This window comes from Meriones unguiculatus, chromosome 6, assembly GCF_030254825.1.
Source record: "Meriones unguiculatus strain TT.TT164.6M chromosome 6, Bangor_MerUng_6.1, whole genome shotgun sequence".
In the NCBI taxonomy this organism is placed as follows: domain Eukaryota; kingdom Metazoa; phylum Chordata; class Mammalia; order Rodentia; family Muridae; genus Meriones; species Meriones unguiculatus.
The window spans coordinates 42,610,812-42,630,162 of record NC_083354.1 but is presented as its reverse complement, the minus strand read 5'-3'; the positions used below and the strand labels follow the sequence as shown (position 1 = coordinate 42,630,162).

At 54.2% G+C, this 19,351-nt stretch overlaps 2 protein-coding genes across 5 annotated transcripts in view; both read right to left on the bottom strand.

Moving 5' to 3' along the window:
* Window positions 1-96: 96 nt before the first annotated feature.
* Window positions 97-14,619, bottom strand: P4htm (prolyl 4-hydroxylase, transmembrane). 2 transcript variants are annotated; one of them, XM_021663100.2, is made up of 9 exons: window positions 14,230-14,619; window positions 13,919-14,000; window positions 4,808-4,998; window positions 3,958-4,054; window positions 2,861-3,023; window positions 1,585-1,770; window positions 1,032-1,122; window positions 731-854; window positions 97-492 (listed from the first exon to the last, which is right to left on the bottom strand). In XM_021663100.2, exons 1-9 carry the CDS (start codon window positions 14,590-14,592, stop codon window positions 272-274), a joined length of 1,518 nt encoding a protein of 505 aa, XP_021518775.1. In that variant the 5' UTR covers window positions 14,593-14,619; the 3' UTR covers window positions 97-271. The 2 variants fall into 2 exon arrangements, 1 of the variants encoding a protein (XP_021518775.1); XR_009592316.1 differs by lacking the exons at window positions 97-492; window positions 731-854; window positions 1,032-1,122; window positions 1,585-1,770 and adding an exon at window positions 3,101-3,203 and having other exon boundaries at window positions 2,885-3,023.
* A 2,484-nt stretch (window positions 14,620-17,103) lies between these two features.
* Window positions 17,104-19,351, bottom strand: part of Arih2 (ariadne RBR E3 ubiquitin protein ligase 2) — a 59,017-nt gene continuing 56,769 nt past the window's right edge. For all 3 annotated transcript variants that reach the window (XM_021663110.2, XM_021663113.2, XM_060385258.1), the window contains one exon: window positions 17,104-19,315. In XM_021663110.2, coding sequence (XP_021518785.1) covers window positions 19,244-19,315 — 72 coding nt within the window. In that variant the 3' untranslated portion in view covers window positions 17,104-19,243. The remainder of the gene's footprint in view (window positions 19,316-19,351) is intronic.

Below are 19,351 nucleotides of genomic sequence, written 5' to 3'. Positions count from 1 at the left end.
CCGGCCGGGGCCCGCCCGCCCCGCCCACGCGGGGCCGGCGGGGAGGCCCCTCCCCTCCCCCGGGCGGGCGCTCGGCTCGCGGCTGGCGGCCCCGGCTGGAAGCCTGCGCTTTTATTTGACGGAGCAGCGTGGAGGCTGTACACCAATAAATAAGGCCAATGCAGGAGCTGCGCCGGTCATCGCGCCTGCAGGCGGGGGCGGGGAGGGCAGGAGGTCGGCCGGAGCTCAGGCTGCTGCACCGCGGAGGACTCGCCCGCATCGGGGCCTCGCGTCAGAGCTCCACGCGGGCGTCGCTGTAGGCCCGGTCCGAGGCCCACTCGGGCTGCGAGTCGGCGCCCCCTTCCCGGGCCAGACGAGCCATCTCCTGCTGGAACAAGGCTTGCCGGGCCCGGCTGGGGTCCACGTTGATCCAGTTGTTGGCGATCCACTTGGTGCCTCTGGTGACCAGGCAGCCCCCGTGCAACGAGTAGTCGTCCACCTCGCCCACCCAGCCTGCGGGAGGAAGGTGGCGTGAGCCGAGCACAAGCTAGGGGGGGACCCTAGGTCGGCCCGGCCTGAGGTGTGCGGACCCCGAATCCCCGCGGAAGGCCTTGACCTCGCACCCACTAAGGCCTGTCAGCACGCTGCAACCTTAGCGGAGCCTGGCCACCGCCCTCCCCAGCCCGAGGAAGACGGTGGAGCCCTCCGGGGGGCAGAGATGAGCTCCCTCAGGGAAGTTCATGACCCTCACCTTGCCCATCCGGCAGGTAGTTGTACCAAAAGACTGCGGTCCCCTGCTGCGGCTTGACCCGGAGGTTCCCCTTGTCACAGTGCCTTCGAGTGTCGCGGAGGTCGACATCGTCCTGGATCAGGCTCTGTGGGCAACAGGGGAGGGTGTTTTCAGGGTGCCCGCCGTTGCGTGGCCAGGCAGCCGGCGTTGGCTAGGGGGAAACAGACAGGAGGGCCCGCATCCCGGGTCCGGAAGGCTGTGCGCGCATACACTCCCCCAGGGCTCGCCCATCCCGCAAGAGCGATAGCCCATTGGCCCTCACCATTTCATCGTAGGTCCTGTTGTCAGCGACAGGGAAGACGGTCTCGCCCCCGCCGGTGACGTTGTTCAAATAAAACAGCACTGTCATGTAGCTGTAAGGCAGGGGGGCTGCTGAGCGGATCCCACAAGGTCCGGCTACGGTGGCCAAGGCGTCCCTCGCCCTTTCCCCACAGACCCACTCTGCTTGCATGGCCACGATCACAGGTGCACTTAGGTAAGGCATGCGACCTTCACCAAAGACCCGGCTGGGAAAGCTAAGCTTCTAGAAGCAGAAATCCCGTGCCCGGGCTCTCTGCAACTGCAAAGTCTGAGCCAGAACAGCCACTTGAAAACCTGACTTTGCAGGCAGGAGGGCGCAACGGTAGGAACTGAGGCCGGGACCTCCAGCAGTGGAGTCAAGATCAGAGCTGACCGGGCAAGTTTCAGTAGGAGCATGGCTGACCGGGATGGCCCCAGTGTATTCTTGGCTCCATGCCAGGCTATCCCCGTAATCTGCAGGGTGCCCAGTGGGGGGGGGGGGTGACGAAGCCAAGCCCCGGGTGGGAGGTACTTGCCGGCAGGAGGTCTCGAAGGGTACAGACTCATTGGCCACCAGCTTGGTGTGGGAGCAGATGGTCTCTGGGTACACAGGTCCGCTGTCCACGTGGGCGTGGTAGTGGCCTCCCTCGCCGTATCGCACAACCTGCAGTGGCTCACTGAGCTCCACAATCTCCGGGGAGAGGCGAGTGAGCCGCAGCACCCTGGCGGGAGCAGGCATTCAGCAAGATAGCTACCTAAAGGGACTGGCCAGGGTGGATCCCGGGCCAGCCACAGCTTGACCTCCGCTCACCGCTCCTGGAAGTCCCATACGCCGTTCTGGATTTGGCTTCTAAGAGCAGGGAGGCCGAGCTAGGAATGTAACTTACTGTGTGTGCCTGACGTGTACAAGGCTCTGGATTCGACCCAAGAATCAAAAACCTGGATGTGCTGTGTACCCGTAACCCCAGTGTTCGGAAGCTGGAAGCTCATTGCGAGTTCAGGGTGATACACAAGACCACACAGGCCTGTGTGCACACATGCGCACACACACTCACACTCACGCACAGCAAAGGGTCTGTGGTGGTGAGGAACTCTTTCCATCCCAGGCTGCCAGACAGAGATATCCGATTAATAGGGAAACAAGGTGACCGTTTAGTCAGGAGGATGAGAGTTGAGACTCTCTGGAATAAAGCTGTTCCTTTAAAACCTCTTTTAGTTTTTAGGTTGTTGTTTTCTTTCTGTTATTTGTGTAGACAGGGTCTGATGTCAGGGTTGGCCTGGAACTCTGTAGCCTAGGACAGTCTGAAACTCCTGATAGTTCTGCCTCCACCTCCCCAGTTCTGGGGCTGGAGATGTGCCCAGCAGTGCCTGGCTCTATGTGGTGCTGTGATCAGACCTCACTTCCTGCATGCTAGGCAGGGGCCTGGCCGGCCAAGCTAAGTCCTTAGCCTCATCTTTCCAAGCCTTTTGTAAGTTTCACTCTCAGCCCCAGGCCTCGGCTGTAGGCCGCCAGGCACGAGGCACCAGCCTGCTTATGAAGTCTATCCGTTCAAGGTCCAGAGCTTCTCTGAGAAGAAAGAAGTCCTCATCTTCCGAATTAACAGAAAATAAATATCTGGCTTATATCTCATCCCAGTTGTTTGCCCACAGTCTAATGCACTCTCATTGCTCGCCTGTTTTCCATTGGGTCTCATTACTGTTCTAACAACGGAAACGTAATCCCAAATTAGCTCGTCGGTTGCATCCCTTTGGCTCTGCCAACGGCCTCGAGTTGGAGACCCTGCCCCAGGAAGAATGGCCCCAGGAGCTCACCTCTGGCGGATGGCCCGCATCACGTGATGAGCGCCCTCACCCTGGTGGAGCCACGTGTGGTGGCTGTTCCTCACCAGCTCACTGGATTCTGCCTTCTGGCTCCTCATGTACTTGTGGAAGTCTCGAAGGTCCATGTTGGAAAACTCCTGCAGGCTCAGCACTCCTGCGCAGGGCACCCTCATCAGTGCCTGCCAGGCCCACGAGGAGCGAGCGCAGCGCAGGCAGCACCTCCCTACCTACCCCAAAAGTAGCGGCAGCCCCTGGCCTCAGGCACTGGGGGCCATGTGCACTTGTCCCCACCTGGACTCGGGTCAGATGAACCTGGTTTCTGTCACATCGGGCCCTGAGGGAAGACCCAGAGAAGTTTGTTTTCTGTTTAAGCCTTGATTTGGTCCCGAGAAGGAAAAAGCCCAACCCAGAGAGCCAGAGCAGGGTCTCCATAGGACACTTGAGCCACAGGACTCCGAGGGCCCTCGGCTCTGCAGTGTGGGCCACGCTCCAACCTACAGAAGATGAGGAGAGGCCACAGCCTGTGCTGAGTCTCCTCCAGGGCCTGCCACACTGTAGTGGGAAAGCAGGGCTAGACCCCAGAGCTTCCCTCAAGTCCCAGCCTGGGAGGAAGCCTGTTGGCCAGTCATGCTAGAAAAAAAACATTCTGGCCACCCCCCAGATGAGAATAGCTTCCTCTGTTCCTGCCCAAACCACTAAGCAGGGATCCAGAGCTTGGGCAGAGTGGATGGCATTGCTGACATCCTTCCATCCTTTGGCCCAGATTCCACTAAAGGAGAGGGTTGTGAGCCCTGGCATCATGTTAAAGGAGGATAGCAGCCCCCGCCAGCCAGCCCAGGCTGTCACTCTAGGTTTCCTAGACTCTGCCAGATACAGCCAAGAGGACCCACAGGACCTGTCATGTAGACTGTCACCAAGGAGAATGAGGGCGTCTGGCTGCCCGCCTGCCTCCTCACCTCCTATCTCTGTCCACTTTCAAAGCTGGGCTTGGAAGCTGCCTGTGGCAGGGGAAGGGGCCAAGCTCTCCAGGGCATGCTCCCGTGAGGAGACAGCCCCCAAGCACGGGGCTGTGGAGGGGGAGTGCTCACCATCACCGTCGGGGTCTGCCTTGATCGCAGAGTACATCTCCTGAATGTTCTCTGGGGTCATCCACCGTCCATTTCCCAGGCGGGTCTGGGCCAGCACCTAAAGCATAGGAAGGTCCTTCAGTGCGGTGATTCTCTTAAGAGCACAGAGTCACCAAAACAGACAAGGTGCAAGTCTTGCTGTAGAGCTGAAGGCCTCAGTGATAGGGCACAGGTGAGGACACAGAGGAAAGCCCGAAGTCCCTGTACAGAAGTCCAGTGACATCGTGAAGGAGGCACACATGCCTGCGTCCACCCACAAACCTGCTGGCACTGAGGCCTTCGGGGAAGTACTGTTGTTGGCTTGGAGGCAGAATGAGAACAGGCCTGTGTCACCCTCAGAGATTCCAGGGGATGGCAAAGACCCGGTTCTGAAGAAACAGGAACCAGGAGGACATGTGCCACGACCCTCAGGAAAAGCAAGCTCAGTGTGGGAAGTGGCCCACACCCTGCCAGACTTTTCTCTCAGGAGTCCTATGTGAAGGGTGTGGGAGAGAGAGATGCACGCTGCTGGGCACCTCAGAACTTCTAGGTCGCCATCACCCTTAGACATGATAATAAACAGCTCAGCCCACAGAAGGTACACCACTAAAAAACTAGTGATAAGCGCCTTCCTCACAAAGGGATTTTCTTGCCATCCTCTGGCGTCTCTAGGACAGAAAGGAGGATGGACCCTGCACCCAGGCATGCCTAAGCAAGCCTGGGGTAGCATTTGACTGCAGGGCATAAGCTAGACCAGTGGCATGGCAACCAGAAAGGTCATTTTCGGTGTTCCCTCCTGCACCTCCTCGCACCCCCACCCCGGGAGCCTAACCTCTCGAAGCTGCAGGCGACCGTCATGGTTCTGGTCCAGTAGCTGAAAGAGGTCTAGCTGGCTGACTTGCATGGTGCTCATTGCCTCCTCGTACTCTTCGGTGGGCAGGATCTGGCTTCGCTGTAACCCTTTCATCTGCGCCAGGTGGATGATGAGCCGACACTCCTCGTCGCTCAGGAAGCCGGGGATTTCTGCCACAAGAGGGGTGGGTGGCTCCGGTGACGGAGCTGGAGTACTAGGCGTCAAGCGCTCCCCCACTACAAGGTCCTTGGGTGTTTTCTGTCCCTCGGTGGCCACCAGATGTGGAGGACTCTACATACCCGTTTCCATCCACTCTGAGCTTTCCTTGTTGTTTTTGAGAGCAGGGTCTTACTGTATAAACCTGGCTGTCCTGGAACTTGCTCTGTAGACCAGGCTGGCCTCAAACTCAGAGATCTTTCTGCCTCTGCCTCCTGAGTGCGGGGACAAAGGGTGTGTGCACCTGGCAAGACTGTAGGTTAAGGCTGAGTTGTCCTACATGATTTTCACCAGTGTTTGGAATGAGGGGTCTTTTTTTTTACTGTCTCATTGACAACACACATTTTCAAGGAGGGTTAGTGCGGGGGGGGGATTTGTGGGGGTGAGCTGGGCCGACGCTAGAGACTTCCTGATCTACCACCTCAGCATGAACCTGAAAACCACAGGGTGAACGTGAATGGCCGAGGATTGGCCTCTCTCTTTTTTTCCCTCTCTGTGACAGTGCTGGGGATTGAACCCAGGACCCTGCATGTACTAGGCAAGTATTCTACCACTGAGCTACAGAGCTAACCCAAGCTCCCAGACAGGCCATTGCTATTCACAAAGTCCAGGGTGACCTTGAGCTTGCTGTGTAGCCAAGGATATGCATCCTCGACCACCTAAGTGCTAGGATTAAGTGTGTATGTCCATACTCAACCTGGCTTCCTCCTGGGTGTATGTACATGGAGGTGGGGAAAGGTTCACTCTTGAGACATGGTCACACTATATAGCCCTCGCTGGCTTGGAACTTGCTTTGTAGACCAGGCTGCTCTCAAACTCATAGATACCTGCCTGCCTTTGCCTCCCAAGTGCTGGCACTAAAGGCATGTACCACCACACCTATATTTTATTTTGATTTTTGGAGACGGGGTTTCTCTGAACAGCCTTGGCTGTCCTAGACTCACTTTGTAGACCAGGCTGGCCTCAAACTCACAGAAATAGGCCTGCCTCTGCCTCCCAGAGTGCTGGGATTACAGGCATGTGCCGCTTCGCCCGACTGTCCTCAACTGATCACACTCTGCCAAAGGTACTGCCCTTTAACCTCTCAACTCAGATTTGAAGGCAGGCCCTATCACCTCTCCAGTACATGAAGAACCCAAAGCACGGGTAGATCATTGCTTTGCACAGGGCCACCCAGATGTTATATCCAGAACCCGATTGGAAAAGAGTTGGCATCCAAGGGTAGGTACCCCAGATGTGATAGCATTGAAGATAGATTAGGCCAAAGGGCACCCTAATCTACAGAACCCTAGAAAGAGCTTGAACAGACAGTGGGAGACAGCAGTGCTGAACAATGGGATAGGCCCAATTGCTTATCAATTATCACCTCTTGGTTGCTAAAGACAGAGGACTTTAATAGAAAAGAAAAAGGGTCTAGGCGTAGACAACACAGGCCCGGATTTCTTTGTTAAGTACCAGGAATCTGCAAATCTAGCGAAGATATGTCTAGCCTCTCCCACTTGTCAATGAAGCCCTGGATTTGATCCCCAGCGCCCCATAAAACCGGTTATGGTGGTACACAGCTGCAATCTCAGCACTTGGGAGGTGGAGGAGGATCAGAAGTTCAAAGTCACCTTCTGCCACACAGCAAGTTCAAGGCCAGCCTGAGCTACAGAAGACCCTGTCTCAGACAAAACAAAACAGAACAAGCAAACGGCTAAGTCAGTAATGTTGGGGCCTAATTAGGCAGGTGCAGGCTCCTGGGAGTTTAGCAAATACCCTCAGAGCTTTCTGGTCCTGTTGCACAATGACAAAGCGCTTGGGGTCCAACACCGTGCATGGCCCTTCCCCAGTCCATGGCACTGGAATGACACTGAACCCCCTGGGGGTATCCGAACGCTTGCTGGCCTATGGCCCAGTAGACCAGGCCATTCAGTCAGGTCACCTGCTCTGGAAGGCCAGCCCTTCACTCACCCGTCAGTCACCCATCAGTGTTGCTGCGGTGTGGGGAGAGGAGGAAATGAAGGTTTGTTTTTGTTAGTGTTCCTGGCAGAGGGGAGCAAGTACCCTGGGACAGAGCTGGCACAGGCAGAGGTCCACTAGTGCTGAACCTGTGTGGTTTGGGTTCTTGGTCTGTAAGCACAAACTGTTGAAGTTTTTTGAATGTCAAGCTAGGATAAGATCGGGCCACTTCAGACTGGGAACCAGGACTCCTTTGTCTGCCCAGGGGGTGCCGCCAGCAAGAGATGAAGGTAAGGGTCACAAAGCCACTTGTCCCATCCCGGCTTAACTTCTCCGAACAGCATTTGCTCAGTTCCCTCTGGGCAGAGCAAGCCTGTGCTAGAGCCTCTGGATTCTCAGCAGAAGCGAGAATGGATTCTTTCAGAACTCAAAGGCCTGGACGCTCAGAGGCTGCAGTGTCAAAGGGCTTTCAGTACGGGAGGGTGGGGGTGAAGAGGAGCTACATGCGCCATCTGGGTTGGAGGTGAAGCTCCAGGGTGAAGGGCCCTCCCTCAGCCCTCTCTGGATGGGGATGACTCAGAAGCTGGTGGGGGAGGTGCGCCGCAAGGCTGGAAAGAAGCCTGGCTTAGAGGGAGGAGGTGGCAGATAAGGGGCCCAGGCAGGGCTGAGTTGGGAGATGTGGCCCAAGCAGAAAGCCAGGCAGCAGAGCTGTTGCTAGGTGACCGCAGTTGTTGTTGCCCAGCAACCACAGAGCGGTTGCTACGAGGCAGTGCTACGGGCACAGGAGACTCCACTTGATCTCCCACACCGCAGGGCCATTACCACGGTGCAGCCAGTGACAGGCTTGTAAGGCAGCTGTGAGCCCTGCCCCGCCTGCTGTGGCTTTTCTGCATGGAGACGTCCCTGTGGGCTACAATCTGTGTCACAGTAGAGGTCAAGGGCTCCTACCCAGAGCACCCTATGTGAGCCTTGGCATAATGTCTCCGCTCTATTCAATGCCATGGCCAGCCACAGCCCTTTCGAATCACTCCTGAGGGATCCAGTAGACTAGATTCAGGCTGGGGGTGAGATCCTATGGCATGCTGCTGTCAAGGGCACAAACATGGGGGTCGGGCGGCAGGGCCTCCATCCTCACCCCCCCGCCCCCGCCCCCGCCCCCGCCCCCGCCCCCGCGCAGCATGGCAGCTGTAGTAGGGACTGTGGCTTGCAGCCTCATCCAGGGGGTCCTGGGCACGTTCTGTATCAATGACTCTAGAGAGTTCTGAGTGTGTGGCACCCTTCACACATGATGTGTGCGTGTGTGTGTGTGTGTGTGTGTGTGTTTGGGGGGGGCAGTATGTGCTTGTGTAAGCATGGATGTTTATGAATATGGAGGTCTGAGGACGAGGACAAACTCACACTTTGTCCTTGCCTTCTGACGTGTTTGACAGAAGCCTCTTTGCCAGTTGCCTATAGGCTAGGGGCCCTGCAAGCTTCCAGGATTCCCCTGCCCCCATCTCTCATTTGTCATAGGACACCAGAACCACAGGTGTGCCATGCTGTGCCCAGCTTTTATGTGGGTTCTGTGGGCTTCCTTGGCAAGCACTTTCCCACTGAGCCATCCCCCCCTTTACACATCATACATATGTGTGTGACCCAAGACACATGTAAGAGGGATCCCCATATTCTATGCCTGAGCATAGATTAAAAAAATGCTGTAAGGAAATATACTAGTACTGCTAGAACATCAACAGAAACAAATAATAATAGCACGCCAGGAGTGGTGGTGGATGCCTGCCAAGCTAGCACTTGCAATATAGAGGCGGGAGGATCAGGAGTTCAAAGCCACCCTTGGCTACAGAGTTCCTGGGCTTCGGCAGATCCTCAACAAACAGAACTTCTGGAAGGAGAATGGCAACCATGGCAACCGTAGAGTCTGGTTCAAAGGGCAGGGCAACAGACAGGAAGACCCAATTAGCTAAGTGGAGGGCATGGGGAACGGGGACACTCTGGAGAACCAACCTGTCTTGTCACTCAGTCCCATGATCCATTCCACAGTGAGGGGCGGGCGGGCTGGCATCAGTGGGCACTGGAGGGGCCAGTTGCTGAATCTGGGATCCCTGCCACCACCAGGGTTGGCGTCTGCCATGTGACACCATTCTTCCTGGATGTCATTCATGGGAGTAGATATGCAAGGCCCTTCTGCCTACGGAGAGTGTTAGCAGGTGGGTGCAGGGGGCCACCTGTTGGCAGTCACAGTCTATGCGAGTGGCTGAGGCCATCAAACCCTGCAGCTAGCTGTCCACGGGCAGCACCATCATCAGCGGCGAGAATGGGGCCAGAGATTCGGTAGGGTGTGGCGGCACTAAGGAGGAAAGAATGCTATCTATTTCATGTGCCTGGGTGCTTTGCCTGCAGGGATCACGTGTGCATGGCTGGCAGCTGCAGAGACTAGAAGAAGTCAGATCCCCTGGCACGGGAACCATGGATAGGTTATGAGCTGCACTGAACCGGGGTCCTCTGGAAGAGCGGCAGGTGGTCTAAGCCATCTCTGCCTTCTCTCTAGCTCCAAAGGTTATTAACTTGAGGACAGATTGGGTACAGAGTGAGAGCTGTCTCCAAAGAAATACTAAGTAGGCAGGGGAGACGGCTCAGTCTGAGGAGCACCCGCCGGTCAGCAGGAGGAACTGAGCAAATTTTATTTATTTGTCCTGAGACAGGATCTTACTATGCAGCTCGGGCTGGCTTGGAACTCACAGAGATCCACCTGCCTCTGCATCCCAGGAGCTGGGATTAAAGGTGAGCAAAGTACATAGCGCTTGAAGCACCAGAGCCAAAGGCTATGAAAGGATGGCCCTAGCTGCCCACTGGCCAGCCAGTCTGGCTTAATCAGCCAGTTACAGGTTTAGTGAGAGACCCTGCCTCAAAAACCATGGTGGAGAAAGCTCAGCGGATAAAAGCACTTGCCACAAAAGCCTGAGTTCAGTCCCAGGAATCCATGGTGGAAGGAGAGAACTGAGTCCTGAAAGTTGTCTGACCTCCACAGGCGTGTTCTGGCATGTGTACCTGGCTTCAATTTCACACATACATAAATAGGATCTGGTATGTAATGTTGACCTCTGACCCCTGTACACATGCATAGACATGCCCATGTACACACACACACACATCAGATGTGGTGGTTCATACCTGAAATTCCAGCTTTTGGAAGGGAAAATCGAGAGGATTATCATGAGTTCATAATGAGTTCTGGGGTAGCCTGAGATACAGTGTAAGAATATATGTTAAAAACAAAAAATCCTGGGCTGGAGAGATGGCTCAGAAATTAAGAGCTCTGGCTGCTCTTCTAGAAGGTCCTGAGTTCAATTCCCAGCAGCCACTCGGTGGCTCATAGCCATCTATAATGAGATCTGGTGTCCTCTTCTGGAGTGCAGACATATAAGCAGGCAGAATACTAAATAAATAAATAAATATCCCACCCCACACCCCAAAAGTCAGACATGGTGTCATGCACCTGTAATTGTTGAGCATGTAGATGGGGCGGGGGGAGGTTAAGACAGAACAGAGCCACTGTGGGAAAACAATATCCCCAAGGAGCTGACTCAGCAGGATGTAGTCCTTCATGGTTTTAATCCCAGAACTGTGGAGGCAGAGGCTGGAAGAGCTCTGTGAGTTCTAAAGCAGCCCACACCGCAACCTCCAGGACTGCCAGGACTACCCTGTCTCAAAACAGCAGCTGGCAGAGCTGGTGCACGCCTTTGATCCCAGCACTCAGAGAGGCAGAGGCAGGTGGATCACTGAGTTTGAGGCCAGCCTGGTCTACAAAGTGAGTCCAGGACAGCCAAGGTTACACAGAGAAACCCTGTCTTGAAAAACCAAAAATAAAGAGTTTAAACAACAACAACGAAACCCCAAGATTCAGTTTCCATACAGGCCTGTAACTCCTGAATATGGGAGGCAGGAGGATCCTGAGTTTGGGGCCAACCTGGGCTACATAACAAGTTCACATGGCAGCTCACAACTACCGGGATGTGGTATGCCACAGGTTGGGAGCTAAGAACAGCAGTGGAGAGGGTGCAGGGCTCAGAGTATTACGAGTATTAGAAAGTATTAGGAGGCGTGGCCTTGGGGGTGTGTCACTGCAGGTGGACTTTGAGACTTCAGAACCCTAAGCCCGTTCCCAGGTAGCTCTCTGAGCTTGGGGGTCAGATGTAAACCCAAGCTACTGCTCCACTTGTTGCCTGCCTGCCTGCTGCCATGATCCCCACCAAGGTGGTCACAGACTCACCCTCTGAAACTTTTAGGCCCCAATAAAATCTTTCTGCTATACATTGCCTTGGTCATGGTGTCTCTTCACAGCTATGGAAAATAACTAAGACACCCAGGCTGGTTTTGAACTCCTGAACCTCCCACTTGCATCCACCTCCCAAGTGCTGGGATTAGCATTCTCAGCTATAAGTGGACTTTCCGTTAACCCCTGACCCTTCGTCCTTTATCCCTCTCCATTCAGCAAGCAGCAGGCCCTAGGGCTTTCATGGTAAAACCTGAGACATCTCCCACTGGCTGGAGCTGGGGAATGAGGGCTCAAACAGCAAGTTTGTGCTGCACCTGCCTGAGCTCCCCACCCTCTCAGCCCTCACGACAGCCTGACGTAGCCAAGGCTGGCCTCAAGCTTTGCTAAGCATGACCTTGAATTCCTGATCCTCTTTCCCCTTCCTGCGGAGTGCTAGGATTCCAGGACAGCACCACCAACCCTAGCCGTGTTGCGTTTGGTGCTGATGATTAAACCCAGGACTTCACAGAAGATGGATAGGAAAGCTCGCTCGCTACCAACTGGGCTGCATTCCCACCCTCCACGCTTTTGTAAAGCTTGATTTAAAAAAAAAAAAAAAAGAATTAAAAAAAATATATGAGGGTTTGTTTGTTTGTTTTTGGCCTGCAAGTATGGATGGTACCACGTGAGGGGTCTGGACCCTTGAAATGCTGGGTTCGCTGGAACAGGAATTAAGGCCAGTTGTGAGCTGCTGCGTGGGTGCTGGGAACAGGTCCTCTGCAAGAGCGACAAGCGCTCTCGACTACCGACGGTTTCTCTAGCCTCTAGGGTTTTTTGGCTTTTTTCTTTTCTGTTTTTGTTGGCTATAACAGGCTGGTGGCTAATGAAAGAAAACCCCAACCTCCAACATGGCTGTCCTCAGGCCTGGATCTCCTTCTGTGAGAGTTGCCAGGCTAGATCTTAACTGTCTCACCTTCTCCTGCTCAGTTATTTCCCCGGGAGGCACTGCTGGTTACTCTGCTAAGAGTTTCGACCCAGGGTAAAGTTCTGCCTCCTCTGAGTCGCGTCACGTCCAGTTGACTGGCTATCCTGTTTCTGCCTCATCAGAATGTCAGTTTCCGAAAAAGCTGTCTCCAATACCCGAATTAAGACCTGCCACGGGCCTCCATGTTATTCACAGCAACGTTGATAATAATAGTTCCCAGCCTTGTGGGGCCCAGCAGCATAGGCGGGACATTGCTATTTATAGCTCTTCTCCGGAACAGCAGCCAGGGCCTTCTCTGTCTACACAGAAGAAACATGCACTCAGCTCTGCCCCCGACCCCGTCTTCTCTGTCAAAATTCTAAAGATTTGTTATTAGTTTATGTGTGTTTTGCGCACACGTGGTCTGTGCTCCACTTGTGTGTTTGGTGCCTGAGGAGCGGCGAGCCTCCATGCGGGTGCTGGGAATTGAACCCGGCTTTTTGTTGCAACCACTACAAGTGCTCTTAACCCCTGAGCCAACTCTCCAGGCCCACCATCTTCTTTTTTGAAAATAAGATTACATTTATTTGTGTGTGTATTGTGGGAGCGGGTTCTTCCTTTCCACCGTGTGGATCCCAGGGATTGAACTGAGATTGTCAGGCTTGGTAGCTATCTCCTCAGACCAGAGACCTCTTAACATTCTCTACAAACTCCCTCCCCCTGCAGCAGAGGACAGTCCTGGGTCTGCTAAGTCATTTCACCAAGGCCATGTATCCCCAGCTGTCTACACAGATTTTGTTTTGTTCTGCTTTTTGAGGCAGGGTTTCTCTGTGTAGTTCTGGCTGTCCTAGAACTTGCTTTGTAGACCAGGCTGGCCTCGAACTCAAAGATCTGCCTGCCTCTGCCTCCCCAGTGATGGGATAAAAGGCGTGGTGGTGGTGGCATCAGTGCCAGGCTAGGGCTGCACAAATTTAACCCTGGCAAGGTCCAGGAGCTTGGTGCCTTCACCGTGTGGACACTGGTAGTCCGTGGAGCAATTTGGGGTCTTCACAGAATCATAGTTTTGTATTAGAATTAAATGAAATAGCCACTCAAGGCTTAAATAAGAACTCAGAAAACACGAGCTGCGTGTGATGTGGCTACACAGGGCCACCCCGAAAGGCCCTGCCCACGAAGGGTGAGAGACAAGAATCCTAAGAATCTCAAACACTGGAAGCAAGAAGCTGGACCTCACACTGGTGCCTCCGTCCCCAGGAGTACGGGGGCGTGGCCGGCTGGAGGGTGTCAGTTTATTCCAATAAGCCCAGTGATTCCCATCAGACCACTGATGAGCTTTGGGAATGCGATCTCCCAGAAGCCTCCAGGTTGGCGGGCACCAGTCTCCCACCCTGCCCCGATTCCGGGAGGTGACGGATCTGTTGCACAGACTGTCCCAAGATAATGGCAATAAACTGTCTGGCACTTGTCTCAGGGTCATGACCCCGGGCCTGGGATGGAAGAGTGTGCTGAGAGGAGGGTGGCCCTGGGAGGGGAGTGTGGAAAAGGCACCTCCCGTCCTCCAGTTATGGAGAAGGGAGCTCTACCCTAGTAATCCTCTGGATTCAGAGAGCGCCTCTGCGAAGCAGCCAGATTCAAAACAGAAACCACGAGGTCAAAAGAAGCCTCAGGGGGGACCCCGCAGTCCCCGGTCCGTCCCAGAAGGGTCCTGCAGACTTACCAAAGAGCAGCGGCTTGAGGCTGAGGGTTCGGATGAAGTGGTCCCTGCCCGCCACCAGCTGGACTTTCCGCTCATAGCCCACCTAAAGGAAAAGTACGCAGCGGGCAGCTCATGTGCCAGGCCGCACTGCTCAAGAGAAGTCCCGTGTCAGGGCGCGACAGTGGGAAAGTAAGTGGGCGCGCGCGTGACCCGCACACAGTGGTGCAGGGCGAGCGGAGGGTCCCGGAGCCGAGCCACTGTCGCCTCCGGCTTGACCGTGCCTGGAGCGCGGAGCCGCGCGGGGGTGGGGTGGGGGGAGAGGGTGTCCCTACCTTGATGCCCTCCAGCCGGGTGAGGGGAGCCAAGGTTGGCGCTGACGGGGGGCTCTGCTCGCGGTGCTGGGGTCCGGGGTCTGTGCCCTCGTCCCCATTGCTGTAGTGTACGAAGAGCAGCAGCGCCAGCACGTTGCCCAGGTACAGGTGCACGAACACCATCAGCACCAAGAAGTAGGCGCGGGAACAGATGCCCCGGGGCTTGCACAGTGGCCGCACCGGTGCCTCCTCACCATCGCCCGGTCGGTTCGCCGGCCCGGGGGGACGATGCTCCGGGGGCAGCGGCCACTGCGGAGCTGCGGCCTCCTCGGCCGCCTCGGCCTCAGGCCGCTGCACGGCCGCCGCCGCCGCCGCCGCCGCCATGGCGCCCAGGTCGCGCGCGCGCCCAGGGGAGGGGCCGCGGGGGTGTTCGCGCTGCGCAGCCGCCCGGACCCGGACGGCGGAGTCGGCGCGCACCGAGGTCGCTGGGAGACGGCGGGTTCGGGGTGCCGCGCCTGCCCGGAGCCGCAGCCGCCCGTCCGCCCCGAGAGCCCGGGACGTCGCCGCCGCGAGGCTCCCCGAGCCGTCCACACCCCATCGCAGGCCCCCACGAATGTGGAGACGCACCGCGGGAGGACGGCGGGGACAAGAGGATAGGTTCTGGACGTTTCTGGGTCAGAAGGGTAGCAATGAGGATTTAGCCAAAGCGGGGATGCTATGCAAACAAGCAGCACTGATGGTCTTCCTTCATATGGAGGGAGAAAGGTCTCTGCTGGTATGCCTGTTTGTCCCCACACAGAAGCAGAGATCAGGACTTGGGCTCTTCCCCCAGAGCTTATTTTTAATGTGTGTGCGAATTTGTATGTGCCCAAGGCAGCTGAAGGTCGATACTGTCTTCCTCCCCCACCGTTCACTGTTCACTGAACAGGCTTTCTCCCTTGAATGCAGGCCTCACCAATGCGGCTAGTCACTTGTACTGAGGCCCTGTACTGGAATTATAAGGGGGTGAAATGCCTACTCAGCATTTATGCAGGCTGGGGCCAGCCCAGGCTACATGGCAAGATACTGTCTCAAAACCGAAAAGTTTGTATTTTATTCATTAATTCATTCACTCCAAGACAGGGTTTCTCTGTGTAGCCTTGGCTGGCCTGGAACTCAAGAGATCTCCTGCCTCTGTCTCCCAGAGTACTGGGATTAAAAGCAAGTGCCATCACCTCCTGGCAAAAGTTTCATTCAAACAGACTAATCTCCACTGCCAACTTCGGAATACTCTTAGCTGGATGTAGTGGAACTGTAATCCCAATACATGTAATGTAGTGCCAAGAGGTTCACTCCAAGTTCAAGGCCTGATCTACGTAGCAGGTTCCAGGTTTTCCCCCTATAGTTTTTGTAATTTACTCAGGTCAGGAACCCATTTCTGGGTATCATAGACAACTAATGATTTCTAGAAAATTCAATTTTCAACTATTGGCAACCAAAAGATTTATCATTTTAGCATGGCTTTTTTTTCCCTCCCCCTTGAGATCTGGTCTATGAAACAGCCCAGGCTGGACTTGAAATCCTGACCTCAGATTGTCAGGATCTGTGATTACAGGCATGCATGTGTGCTACAGCCCCTTACTAAAGATGCTGTGGCTTTCAGATTCTAGTGTGTCCTTCATGTGTAGCCTTGGCCATCCTGGACTTGCTTTGTAGAGTAGGCTGGTCTTACACTCGCAGAGATCAGCCTGCCTCTGCCTCCCGAGTGCTGGGATCATAGGTGTGCGCCACTGCAGCGGCTGCCTTGAAAAGTTTCTATGTTCTGCCGGCATGTGCAACATATGCCTATGGATACCAGAAAAGGGTGTTGGATCTCTTGGAACAACCTGCAGGAATTCGTTTTCTTCTGCCTGGTAGACCCTGAGGATCTTCCTTAGCTTGGTCAAATGTCTTTATCCAATGAAGGGACAACTTGGTGTAAAGACCACCAAAAGCAGTGTGAATGCCATGGTACCAACTGTCACTGACTTTCAACAATGTCCCCATCTTAACTGGTCCTGGGCCTTGCTGCCCAGTAAAAATACTCACTAGTGAGCCTGGAAAGATGGTCAGTGGTTAAGAAGAGCACCTGGGTTTGATCCAAGGACCCATATGCTTCCTCAAGCAGCAGGCAAGCACACAGCACAGAAACGGATAAAACTCCCCACACACATTACGAACAAAAAACCCGTGACCAGCCCCTTTCATCTTGCCCATGGACTGAAGGCACTTACGGGGTATTGTCCTTTCCCAGCTCACTGTGTGCCATGTGGAGTTGGGCTCACCACAGTACTAGAGCTCAGCTTGTCCTGCAGATTGCCCTCACTGGCACGGCCTGTGTGCCTGAGAGCACAGATCAGCATTCACACCCATTTCCAGTTTTTGTCTGAGTTTTGTTTCTAACTTCTCAGAGCCATAATGCCCTCTGACTTATTGTTCTGCATCTGCTTTGGCGGGACCCAGAGGAGTCTCACAGCAGGGTTTAGGGCATTCCTACCTCAATCCCAAGATGCTTGTAGGGAATGGCTCACCCTGTCCCCATGGAGAGAACTAACACTCCCAAATTACTTCTCTTTCTGCAGGGAGTACACAGAACTACCTTCTCCCTGAAGGAAGAAGCCTGAAGAAAAGCAGTACTAAGCCGGCTGTGGTGGTGCATGCTTGTAATCCCGGCAGAGGCAGGTGATCTTTGAGTTCAAGGCCAGCCTGGTCTACAGAGTGAGTTCCGTGACAGTGAGGGCTACAGAGAAACTCTTGTCTCAAAAAAACAAAACAAAACAAAACAACACACACGAGTGCTAAGTATAGCTGGGACCTCTCAGCCCCTGGAGATGGGGAAGGCAGCTCCCTGGACAGCTTGAAGAAAGACTCCACACGTTTATAATCAGAAACTTAGTTTATTTTTAATAAACCACTCAGCTTTGAGCAGATGACATTGCCTCAACTTTTCTTTGAAGAAAAACAAGGATCTGGTCAGTTCATGAAAACACTGTCTTTTTCTCTGCCCTTTGCAGGGCAGAACACCAAAGCAACCCCCAAACCACCTCTGCCTGACCTTCTAGTTGTTCCTGACAATGTTAACAAAGGACAGCCACTGAGGTGAGGAACACAGGTCTCCACAGGGGAAGTGTGCCAGCCACGGCTGGCAGAGCCCCCACAGTGCCTATGGTCAGGGTCACAGCTGATGAGTAGGAGCATGGTAGCTGTGCAGTTCAGAAAGTGCCTAAGGGGGAGTTAGGCTGCAGAGCCGCAACTCTGGCCGGGTGTCACAACAGTGCCACTGAACAGACTCGATAGCCAGATCCACACGCCACACTGGGCCCTGCAGCAGACACACTCCTTGTTCACAATCAGCTCCCCTTGTTATTCTGGGTTCATTCATCATACACCAAATTGCTGCTCCCAATCTACCCCACAATCTCTGAAGAGACAAAACCTGAGGAGGTGAAAGAGCGTGCAGCTGGCCATGTACCCCAAGAGTCACAGCTGTCACCTGTCTTCAAGAATAACTCAATTTTACAGCTTTACATGGTACCTAGGAAATTGCTGACTGGAGGTGAAAATGTATGAATATCAAAGAATCTGCATCATAATATTCACAGATTTCTCTATAGGCTCTCCTAACAGTTCAAGGAGGGCCTGTCAAGTATAGACAGCTCTGCCAGTCTCAGAGGGGAGGCACTGAACAAAGCCATGGAAACCCCAGAGATCACAGATCTAACTTTTCAAAGGCCCACAGGACCAGGTTCAAGACAGGAAGGACACCAGGCAAGCTGCTGTTCCTTTGCACTTGACTGTGCAAGAACTGGCCCTTCCCTCTGACCAGCCCCTTCTAGCAGAGGAACTGGGACCACAAACCAGGGATTCCTCCTGGCCTCAGACTCCCAGACCATGGAGATGGGGTCTCCTGGCAGCTGCAACTAGGCAAAGGGGAACACACCCTCCCTCAGAGCAGCTTCTGGCCACACTCCAGGTTAACATAAAAATAACTTGTGCAAACCTAGCTCTTGAGCCACAAGGCTCATGCCCCTGGAAGAGCCATGTTGAACTCTGACCCTGTGACCTCTGTTCACCATACACAGTAAGACAGTGTCAGACATGGCCACATGTGACACTGGTCAAGAGTATACCACTTGAATACTGGATCAAAAGGAACGACCAATGAAAAGGAAACTTATTTGGGGGAATTATTCCTTTCAAAGGTGGATCTCTTATCTTTACGAGACAAAAGGAAGCACCGTGCTGAACCAGTCTCCCAGTCTGGAGGTGCTAGTGGTAGCCCCCTCTGTGGGGGTCTGGCCTGGTGGCCTGACTCAGGTAAACCTCACATTCAAGAATAAAAGCAAGCCCGCAGTAAGAGCTTGCTCTGCTCGTGCCCTCACTGACCAGCTAAGGCAGGAGGCATGCACCTCCCTGTGCTCCAGCCCGTTATGCAGGCCTACTCAGCGCCCCCCACACTTGCCACCCATGCTCTTCCTCTGGGACAGCTATGGTGAAACATGATGCTGGAAAGCAGAGACCACCCCAGGGCCCCTGGCAGTGCAGACATTCTGAGGCTCGGTGGGTGGCAGCATCAAGTTACATTCTAAGTAAAATAGCTAGAGGGTAACACTCCAATGCCAATTTATTTTCAAAAGGGCTCTGTGTTATCTATGGTTTGCCTTTTTTCTTTATAATCGTACAACCTTTGAAAATTACATAAGTTGTAATGATCTAATACTATTAATAGCCATTCAGAAAAAAAAAAAAAAAAAGTTCCCTCCCACCCAACAACCATCCAGGGGAAATTGAAAAGTCCTTACTAGAGACCAGTTCAAGACAGCCTCTACCCTAGCAGAAACAAAAAGCAAAAAGATGAGGAGAAAAAAATTGACTAAGGTGTGTTGCCAGTGTCTCTCAGGAGTGGGGCCCTGGCTGTTGCCTGGGGTCGTGAAAGGCAGAGCCTGCAGCATGCAGCACGGTAGCCGGGAGGCCTCACAGCTACATCTTCCTCACCCCGGCACATCCACAGCCCAGCTTAGGTGTCATGGAAATCCTTCAGCAGGGTTCTCCTCCGCTGCTCTGCTATGTGCATCTGATTTTCCAAGTCCTGTGCAAGGACACAGAAGAGGTGTTTAAAGTCCCA